At 39.7% G+C, this 11,201-nt stretch overlaps 1 protein-coding gene across 1 annotated transcript; it reads left to right on the top strand.

Annotated features, from left to right (window-relative positions):
- The first annotated feature begins 9,864 nt into the window (after positions 1-9,864).
- On the top strand, positions 9,865-11,027 carry LOC103610715 (spindlin-2). Its single transcript, XM_008594822.1, has one exon. It carries the CDS (start codon positions 10,075-10,077, stop codon positions 10,861-10,863), a length of 789 nt encoding a protein of 262 aa, XP_008593044.1. The 5' UTR covers positions 9,865-10,074; the 3' UTR covers positions 10,864-11,027.
- The last annotated feature ends 174 nt before the right edge of the window (positions 11,028-11,201 follow it).

Here is an 11,201-nt window from a genome sequence, read left to right as displayed (position 1 = left end):
GGGCCTCCTGTTGATGAAGACAGCTTATGTATCCTCCATCCCTTGGCCCCAAACCTAGGCTTGGGACCAAGGGAACATGAAATCTGTGTCATCTTCCTCTGGAGGAGCACTCAGCTCCACTTGTGGTGAGATGAAGAGGGCCCCATAGAGGGCAATTTCATGAATGCCTTTCAGCTTTGGTTTTGCCTGCACTCCTCCTAAGGGAGCGCACTCCCTCATCAGCCACACCTCAAGCTTCTTATCTGGCAGGAGCAGGAACCATTTCTGTTTGGGCAGCTGTTGCCACAATTTAAGCAATGTTGTATTTGGCTGCTTATCTATTTTGGGGGGATCGACCTCACAGCTGTTTTCTGGTAATTTTCACTGGTTCTTTCTGATCTCCCTTTTCCCCTTTGTTCCCTCTTGGTATGGCTTCCTTTACCTTGCAAATCCCTTTCTTTTGTTGTATAACTTCAGTTTCCCCTATATCAGCTATGGTTTGTGCTGCTCTTTGAACTCATTGTCCTACTAGGGGTGACAGAACAGATACCAATGTTCCATAGCATCTACTGAGAGCCATCTGTACAACCCTTTCTTTCATTCCTCCAGTAAATTGCAACAGGTCAGGACCACAGAAGGGATCTCGGTAAATAGCATGTCTCATACCCAATTCCCTAAGGAATTCTTGCAACTCCTCCATAGTAGACCACTGAGGGGGCACTCCTGGAATGCTCCCTTCATCAGGTCATGTGGCGCAGCAGCCTGCCATGATCCAAGTCAACACGGAGGCATTTTTATCTTATTGCCCTGCTCCATAAATGTGCTGCTGGAGCAAGGGATGATTGGTGACCAGTGATATTTTTGCAAGCTCATCCCCAGATAGCATTATTATACCAGCCCCCATATCCTACAAATGGAGCAGCCACCTGGCAATGTTTTCTCTCCCTTTCTATCAAAACTTAGCAGCCAGTTCTACCAGCTCTGTTGAAATGTAAGGGTGGACACTTTTATGCATATATTTTAACAGAGATAAACCTTGGACATTTTCCCCTTATGGTCACTCTTGCCCAGTCTTAAGCTTTTGTGTTATTACTGGACTAGCCTGAAGATTTCCTGCTTCATCATCAAGTACCTCCACTTGGAAATTCTCATCTTCCTCTCTGAGGTATCGGTCTCAGAAGTGGGCTCCCATTTTCTAGGATTCCACTCTAGGTTTGAAACTATTACATGGATCTTAGCCTGTGGTAGCCACTTTCCCTTTATTTTTGCAAAATGGCATTCCAAATCATGCAGCTGGTCAGTGGCTTGGTCTAATTGATGTGCTGTCATATCCCTGCTATCAGCCTGAGTTAAACAAGCCTCTCTTTCTAATCTTAATGCTTCCTTTAACCTTTGTCCTTGCTTTTGTGAGTTAATTTCCTTTCTAGTCACTAGCCTGAGCCCACAGAGGAGAAACCATGCTATCACAGCAGCAATGGCCTTGTATTCTTTTTTCCTTTGAATACCTTCTTTTTCCTTGACTGTCTTCAACACACCCAACAGACTGGCCTCAATTTTGGGGGTGTCCCTGTACTCACATGATAGTCCCCAGCTATTTACCAAACTGGCGACATCAGACCACATTGAACCCGTGGCCCACCCAGGTATTTCCCCCTGCGACATTCTTCCCATCCCCTTCATCTCTCCCATGGCTGCTTCAAAAGGGAGTTTTTCTGGAGTATCCTGATGCCTATGCCAATTGCATCACAGGAGCCCCACATCTGAAAGGGAACTCCCATAGTGTTTGCCTATTCCAAAGAACTCACCTGCTATTACAATAGGTAGAGATATAGATTTACTGGACTTATAGGAGGTGCTGGTGGTAGCTGGTCAGCTAGAAATCCACACCGTCATGGGGTACATACAACAGTTATATAGTGAACAGATCAAAGTAGAGGTGTAAGTCATTTGCATGCTATGTACCCCTCACCCATCTCCCACAACCCAAAGCACATGGGAGATCAGGCTGAGTAGTTAAGTTAACTTACTTGCTACTCTCCTGGCACCAGAGTAGTTTGACTCCAGCATGCTAACTACATTTACATGCTAGTTCATTTACTCAGGGCTTCTGCTTCCTACAGTCTTTCCTTGGGTAAACTACCTTGGCCAGGGGTAGTTTCCCAGGAGGTAGGGGGAACTCTGTTATGCTGGGGGGGCGGTAAGTCTATGTTCAGCATTTACCTTACAACAACCATATGCAAAAAAAATGAACCTCAACACATACCTCATACCTCTAAAAAATTAACACCAAATGGGTTGTAGATTTAAACACAAAACTAAAACATGTAGAAGAAAACATTGGAGAAATCTGCATTGTTTTGGCAAAAAAGTTAGAGATAGGTAACCAAAAGCACAATCCAAAAAAGAAAAATTTTAATTGAACTTCATAACAATTTAAAACTATTTCTCTTTGAGGAATACTGTTAAGAGACTGACAGGACAAACCACAGACAGAAAGAAAATATTTGGATATCACACATATAAAAACTCTCAAAATTCAACAATAAAATCACAAACCCAGTTTGCATTTCAATATTTGGCAAATATTCAGAAGAGATGCTTCACCAGAGAAAATATACAGGTGACAAATATGCTTATAAAAATATGCTCAACATCATTAATCATTAGGGAAATACAAATTAGGATCACAATGAGATACCACTGCACACCCATAAGTGTAGCTAAAGTAAGAAATTTTCACAATACATAATGCTGATGAGAATACCAAACAAATATTCCTCTCATACATTGTTGGTAGAAATGCAAACTAATAAAGCCACTTCAAAACACAGGCTGGCAATTTATTATAAAGTTAAATATATACTTACCAGACCACCCACCAATCTCACTCCTATCTATTTACCCAAGTGAATTGAAATTTTATGCTCACAAAAAACATTCACTTGGTTGTTTATAATAGCTTTATTACTAATTGCCCAAAACTGGAAACAACTCAAATGTCCATCAACATGTAAATAAACAAACTGTAGTACATCCATATAATGGAATACTACTCAGGAATAAAAAGGAATAAATCATTAAGTCACGTAACATCATAGATGAATCTTAAATATGTTTTATTCAGTGAAAGCAGCCAGACACCAACTGCTACATAATGTATGAACCATTTACCATAGGACAGAAAACAGAAGGGTGGCTGCCAGAGGCTGAGGGTGGGAGGAGTTGTTGATTACCAAGGGAAAATATAAAGAAATTTTCAAGGTGATGAAACTGTTCTGTATGGTACTATGTTGGCAAACATATGATCTTATGCATTTGTCAAATCCCATAAAACTGTACACCAAAAAAATAATTTTACTTTATGCAAACTAAAAAAAAAAATCAGAATATCAGGAGAACCAAATATAAATACAGTGACAAATGAATATAAATATATCACAAATGAATGCCAGAAACACACTGAAAGAGTGAGAAAGAAAACCAACTTTGTAACTAAATAACTTTAGAAAACAGTATCTTATCTGGATACCGTGAAGCTAGAAATAAAAAGAACAGTATACTAATACTATTCAAGTTTGTTAATTTGCTTCTTATACTGGTATGGGTTAGCAATTCTGAAACTAATTTTCATGTCCAGAGGTTGAACAAGTACCTAAATATATTGCAGATAATGGGACCCAGGTTTCTCAATCCTAAAGAAAGAAGTTACAAATAATGGAATGAACAGTGTGTCAAAAGGACATGAGAGCCAATGTAATTGTGATCCCAATGATCGCAATTGGAACAATTTGAGGAATAAAAAATAATGAAGGTGCCATGGGCCTCCTCACCCCTGCCCACAACTAGGCAAGCAATAGAGCATGGCCAGGGTCCTGAGGCAGGGGCTGTGGGCCACTGCCTCTTCCTCCAAGAACATCTTAGAATGCATCTGCTAGCTATGTGTATTTCTTTGGGGTGTGTGATTTGTCTGCTTATGTTCTTCACCAAATTTCTGTTAAGATTTTTCTAATTCATTTTTAAGAGTTCTTTATGTATTATGGATGTTAATCTTTGCATGTCAGATTAAGGAACAAATTTGACATGCAAAGATTAACTTTAAATTCAATTTGTGATGTTTTCCTTCATTTGGATGTTGAAAAATAATTTCCTATCTAAACGTTAAATTAAGATAATGGTGTCACATTAATTCGCAGAAAATTAAGTAAACATCCATGAGTCCACGCTGATATTAATAGATGTTTAAACAGTAAATAAATGGGAGAGAAAGAAGTAACAAATGTGTTAAGAACCGCAAAAAGTCCAGTATTTTGTGGCAGAGATTGTTATGCTTACTAATGTCAGTTTTTCACCTCTTTTCCTTGAGTATTCAGCTAAATTAAATTTCCTAGACCACTTGACATTAGGTCGGGACTTTGTGTTTTAGTTCTGCCAGATGGAGTTTTGGTGGAAATGATAGGTGATGTTTATAGGTCTATTCTATAAAATGTCTAGAACTATGCTGCTCAACATGGTAATCACTAGCCACATATGTATTGAGCATTTGAAAGATGGCTAGTCTGAATTGAGACGTGCTGTAAGTGTAAAATACACACTATATTTTGAATACCTTGTATGAAAAAATAACTTAATATATTATTAATAACACTTATATTGTTTGCATATTGAAATTGTAATATTTGGAGTATGTTGGGTTAAATACAATATATTGTTAAAATTAATTTTACCTGTTTTCTTTTGCTTTTTTAATGTGACAATTGATAAGTTTTAAGTTACGCTTGTGACTCACCTTTATATTTCTATTGTACATCACTGTTTTAGAAACACCCCCTGCCCACTTCAATTTTTGTTCAACCAGATAGGGAGAATCCAGCAGAGGACTGTGAAGTCATAGAAAACTGTTGGAGTTTGACCAGATAGAAGGTGCCTGCACTGAACTGTTTCAAGTATAAGAGATAAAGTTTTTCATGACAAACCATTAAGATGGGGATGGTGTTTGTAACAGAAGTTGAGCAAGATAAAGAGGATCAGGAATGCTGGGGTAGGAATTTTAAATAAAGTCCTCAAGGTAATAGGGGGAGAAAAAAGAACTTTCAATACAAAAGGAATGCAAGTACAAAGGCCCTGTGGTGAGAGACATTTTGCTTTTCAAGGAGCAGCAATGATGCCAGTGTGGAAGGAGAACAGTCAGCTATTAGGTTAAGCCTTCTGGAGTTGCTGATATTCAAACATTTCTGCTTATGAACACAGAAATTGCATACAGCTCAATGCTATGAGTGAGAGTACTAGAAGATGATATCAAAAAGATGACAGTAGAGGCTGGATCATGTAAAGTCTAAGACCACTCTAAGTACTTTGGCTTGTCCTCTAAGTGAAATGGGGAGCCATTGTAGGTTTTGGATGGTGTGAGATGAGACTATGAGGAACAAGAGTAGAAGCAGTTAGTCTAATAAGGAGGCATTTCCAGTAAACCAGTTTTGGAAGAAGGGTGGCTCAAATCAGTGTGGTAGCAGTAAAAGTGATTTTAAAAAATGGCAGACTTTACACAAACTTGGAAGGCAGGACCAATATAATTTCATGACAAATTAGATGTGAGCTGTAAGAAAGAATGATATCAAGTTTATAGCCTGAGCAAACAGAAACATAGAGTTGCCATTTAATGAAATGGGGAGGTAGGTCTGCAGATGGAGCAGGTTTTAGGAGAAATATCAGAATTTTAGTTTTAATATATTGACTCTGTTAGACATCCACATGGAAATGTCAAGTGGGTTGATGAATTTACAAGTCTGGAGTACAAAGAAAGGTCAGACTAGACATATAAATTTGAGACTTGTCAACTTACAGATGACATTTAAAGCCATAAACTTGTATGAGATCACCAAGAGAAACAGTATAGATAAAGAAGCAGCCCTCAGACTAAGCCTGGGTCACTGCAACATTAAAGAGATCTAAGAGATAAAAGGGAGCCAATAAAAGCAAACAAGCAAAAAACAAAACAAAACTAAGAAGTGGCCAGTGAGTTACCAGAAAAACCTAGAGAAGGTGGGATCCTGTGAGGTAAATAAAGAAGTTTTTCAAGGAAGACAGAATGATTAAGGGCTACTGATAGATGAAATAATATGGAGATTAATAAATGACCACTGGAGGTGATTGATGACACTAACAAGAGCAATTTTCATGGAGTGGTGAGGGAGCAGGCAGGGAAGTCACACTGGAGTAGATCTTAGAGACAATGGAAGGAAATCAATTGAAGACAATGGAAAAGACAGCTTTTTCAAAGAGTTTTGTTGCAATGGGAAGTAGAAAAATGGGGTGGTAGCTTGGAAGGGTAAGTGAGATCAGAAGAGGAAATTTTTAGGATGGAAAAACTAACAACATGTTCTTACACTGATATAAACCCAAAAACATACAGTTTGATGCAAAAATAAGCAAATTGCAAAAAATAGGTACCGCATGGCACAATTTATGCTTTAAAAAATTTACCAGCAGTACCACACTTCATCTAATCTATTTTTCACATTTTTTAGAGAAAAAAGTAGCAGACTACTATTTTTATTTCCTTTCCTTTTTTGTTTTCTTTTTCTTCTTTTTTCAGTTTTTCACATTTTAACATCTTTGAAAGTGGTATTTGTCTTATACGTCATTGCTTATTGTAGCTTAGTGGGTGGTCTATTTTTCTGTACTACATAAAATAAAGACAAGTCTCAAAACTAATAGGGTATTACACTCAGTAATATACAATATATATTTTCTATGGGTACATAAGTAAAGAAGGCTAAATGGCAAATTCAAAACGGGGAAGAATCAGGGGAGTAAAACAACTGTAATTGAGAATGCTTATAAATTTTGATTTGTAATGTGCTACTAAGTGAGAATGTATGCCAACATTTGGTGTGTAATTTAAAATTACTTTTATATATGTGAAACTGGCCAAGGTTAGGATTAAAAATACATAAATATGTAAGTGAATGAAAAAAAGAAACAACTCAGAAGAAAAATATGAAAAGAACTCACACAATAGGAATACTGAATGGCCAAACAACACAGGAGAATAAATTCAATCTCACCAATAATTAGAAAAACGTAAATTAAAACAGTGAGCTGCCATTCCTCACTCACTAGTTTGGCACACATTACAAATGTGAATATGTCAAGAGTTGACTAGGATGTGGGGAACAGGAAATACATATAATTTGGTACAATATACTATAATTTGGTACAATCAATTAACATAGCAATTAGGCAGCATATAGGAAATTTGAAGTGCTTACACTTAGAACTCAGTATTTCTTCTTCTAGTATCAACTCTACAGAAACTCTGGTACAAGTACACAAAGATATTCACTGCAGCACTGTCTGTAAGAATGAAATACCAGAATAAACCAAAATAATCATCAACAGCAGAACGGATGTTTGAATATATTGTTCCATGGATGATAAAAATGTAACATGTGTATACTCTGCAATAGACCTTGAAAGTGACAAAGAATGTTAGAGATATAACACAGATAAATTTTTTAAAAAAATCATTGAATGAGAAAACCAAGCTGCACAAATTGCAAAAAATAACTAAAATATGATAGCATTTATGTTTAAAGTTCAGACAAGTTTATTATGAGACATTTCAGAGCTGTATTGCAGACTTCCTGACAATGTAATCATTAAGGAAAAAAAAAATTCTTGAATATCCTTAACAGTGGATTTATCTAGTTAGAAAAAGAAATGCTAGATAAGGTTAAGTACGGGATTGGCTAGTTTTACAAAGTGTAGAACTGTCAAATTCTTATCAGTTGTACAGTATATACCTGGGTCATAAAGATATAGAGCCATCTCCAAGAAATCAAGCATGGGCCATTGAAGAAAGTTATTCTTTTTTCTCACAGTATGGAGAAATTATCCTTCATAATGTACATTTAAAAAAATAAATGAGACATAAAATGCATAGTATCCACTTGTAAAATATGTATACATCATTCAATTTTGTATATCCTAAGAATAAGTACAAAAATTCTTATGATATACAAAAATTCTTATGATATAATCATACGAATAAAAATAGAAAGTACGAATTTTTGTATATGAATAACTATATAATACAAAAATTCGTACTATATACAAATGACGACTGGTAGCATTAGGAAGGTGGAAGGGAACAGGATCAGCTCTAGAAGATAAAAGAGAATTACATTTTATTGGTGATACATTATTTCTACTTTTAAAAGCTTGAATAAAAATGAATAATGTTAATTCTGAATGGAGAGTAGTTAGTACTTCTAATATTGCTATATACACTCTGTATTTCACAAAATATTAACTAAAATGGCTTTACAAAGAATTTTTAACAATTGAATTTCCAAGCTTTCTAAGAGTTTGGGAAAAAAACAAAGGAAATAAGTGCTCATATTTTGCTGCGAGCCCTGGGGAATGGGAAGCGGGCTTACAGTAGATTTTTTTTTTTTTTGTCAACTTTCTGAATTTTACAGTGTCCACATTGTGCATGCAACTCATCTGCAACGAGGGGAAAAGGGGAAAAGCAAAAAGGAAAAAAAAAAAAAATCCTCAAGAAGTTCGGGAATGACCAGTTACGAAAAACTATATAAAGATTAGCTCAAGGTGGCAGACTGCGCACTGCGCACTAGTGCCTTTCTCTTGTCCCACCCCAAATCCCCTTAAATGACAGGAAAGACAGCATTTGTATATAAAAAATAACTCCACAAGGGCACGAAGGAAAAGAAAGAGCAAATTCCTAGAAGATGGAAAGCAGATGGGGGCAGGGGCGCTGAGGGAACAGAGGTGGAAAACAGGGTGTTGGAACCTGGGGCCCTGAACAGGAGGCAGGGACCCTAGGCGGTGCGGTAGAGGTGGTGGTGGGCTGGACAGCCACTGATTTGTTAGGAAGGGGAGGGACCGGGAGCCCAGGAGCCCCTCCTCTGCCCAGGGCGGTGATGGGGGTTGGGGTTTGTTGTTTGGGGGGTGGGCGGAGAGAGCGTCTCGGTGTTTGCAGGAAGGGGAGGCCTCTGTCCTTGCAGGAAGCTGTGCTACGAAAAGTGGGAGGAGACTGCGGCGGCGGCAGCTGCTAGTGGAAGCCTGATGTGGCAGAGGGGCCGCTGCCGAGGAAGCTGTGCTACGAAAAGGGGGAGGAGACTGCGGCGGCGGCAGCTGCTAGTGGAAGCCTGATGTGGCAGAGGGGCCGCTGCCGCCGACAGGGAGGCCGAGGGCCAAAGAGACTAGCGCTGGGGACGCCGCAGCTGTCCTCTTTGCACGACCCACCGCCCTTTTAGGCACACTCCTCACCTACGGATTCTCCCTTCTCAGCTTTTGCAAGCACCAGCTGGTCACCTACTGATCTTCCTTCGTCACAGACTCATTCACAGCAGAGGCAGCGGAGAGGTGTCCAATTTGGGCACGTGAGGCCCGCGATTTGGGGTGGTGGGGAGGTGGGCGCTGGATCGCGAAACTGGAAGATGGGGGTTGGTGGGTGCTAGTCGGGAAGATTGGAGTGGGTGCTGGAATGAAAGATGAAAGTAATTGGGATGGGTGATTTGGGGGCTGTGTGGTGGGGGCCGGAAGAGCACCTGGGTGGCCAGAAAGGGAAATAGGTTTGTGGTGGGAGCTCAGAGGGAAATTGAGGATGGCCCGGAAGAGACTTGAAGGAGAGGTGAGAACCAGGCAGGAGGCGAGGGTTTGGACAAGCAGAAGACATGAGTAGCAGAGGGCAGTTGGCAAGAGATGTGGGGACTGCATGCATGGAAATGGAGAGATGTGGCAAGGGCTAAGAAATGGTGAATATGGGGGGGCCGCGGGGGGGGCGAGGCAGGATGACAATAGAGAATCAGGCCAATAGAGAATCAGGCAATATTCAAAGGAGCCCCCTACCTCTTGCTTGCATCTCAACCACCAGGACCACCACAGTCACCTCTTCTTTAGCTCTCCTGCCCAGCCAAACAAGCCTGGAAGGAAGGCAATACAGGCAGGCATCCAAGACTGTCTTGAAATCTAAAATTGCTATTGGACACCTATAAACAACGTAGGCGACGGTCTACCTGGTGTACAGGGACTCTACAATACAGAGAAAAAACTCACCTTATAGTACATTGAATGGTTCTTCCTAGCCTCTCTCCTCCCCCTGCAGGTATGAAGAACCCCCACATGGAAGCTGTAGGTCACCACACCAGACCTACAAACATGAGAAAGAAAAAGACCACTCAAAAGAAGCAGAGGGGGAGACCTTCCTCCCAGCTCTGCAGGAACATCGTGGGCTGCAGAATTTCTCACGGATGGAAGGAAGGCGATGAGCCCATCACCCAGTGGAAAGGAACCGTTCTGGATCAGGTGCCTATAAATCCCTCTCTTTATCTGGTGAAATATGATGGAATTGACTGTGTCTATGGACTGGAACTTCACAGAGATGAAAGGATTTTAAAACTTAAAATCCTTCCTGATAAGGTGCCATTTTCTCGAGTCAGAGATGTATGCCTTGCAAATACGATAATTGGCAAAGCAGTGGAACATATGTTTGAGGGTGAGCATGGTTCTAAGGATGAATGGAGGGGGATGGTCTTAGCCCAAGCACCTATCATGAAAGCCTGGTTTTATATTACATATGAGAAAGATCCTGTCTTGTACATGTACCAGCTTCTAGATGATTACAAAGAAGGTGACCTCCGTATCATGCCAGAGTCCAGTGGGTCTCCTCCAGCAGAGAGGGAGCCAGAAGGAGTTATAAATGGCCTGATAGGTAAACATGTGGAATATACCAAAGAAGATGGCTCCAAAAGGACAGGCAAGGTCATTCACCAAGTGGAAGCCAAACCTTCTGTGTATTTCATCAAGTTTGATGATGATTTCCATATCTATGTCTATGATTTGGTGAGAAAGTCCTGTTAGAATGAAACTCGCCAGTTTTTTGGAGGCAAATGTGTAGTTTGTAGACATGAAAAAATGTTAACTTTTCAGTGTATTAGAAGCTTAAGGGTATTTGATAACCCAACATCTTTGCCAGCATAACTGTTATTTTGTTCTGAAAAATACAAATTTATGTGGACGTGAAATGCTGTGTGTAAGCACTTTGTCTTGTGGAGAAGATTGGGTGTGTTTGGTGGATGGGGCATGAGAGAAAGAACAGCTGTCAATTCAGACTGTAAATAACGTTCAGCTAGTATCGTAACCAGTCATCTAAAAATGGAATAGGACTTAGCTGGTCTGGTCTGGAGGGGAGGAGGGGA

The sequence above is a fragment of the Galeopterus variegatus genome, unplaced genomic scaffold (assembly GCF_000696425.1).
Source record: "Galeopterus variegatus unplaced genomic scaffold, G_variegatus-3.0.2 Scaffold11650, whole genome shotgun sequence".
NCBI lineage: Eukaryota > Metazoa > Chordata > Mammalia > Dermoptera > Cynocephalidae > Galeopterus > Galeopterus variegatus.
The sequence above is the reverse complement of the archived record's forward strand: the minus strand, read 5'-3'. Positions and strand labels throughout refer to the sequence as shown.

Bases quoted from the DNA above. Each gene is read 5' to 3' on its own strand.
- LOC103610715 (XM_008594822.1), top strand. From the start codon at position 10,075: ATGGTTCTTCCTAGCCTCTCTCCTCCCCCTGCAGGTATGAAGAACCCC.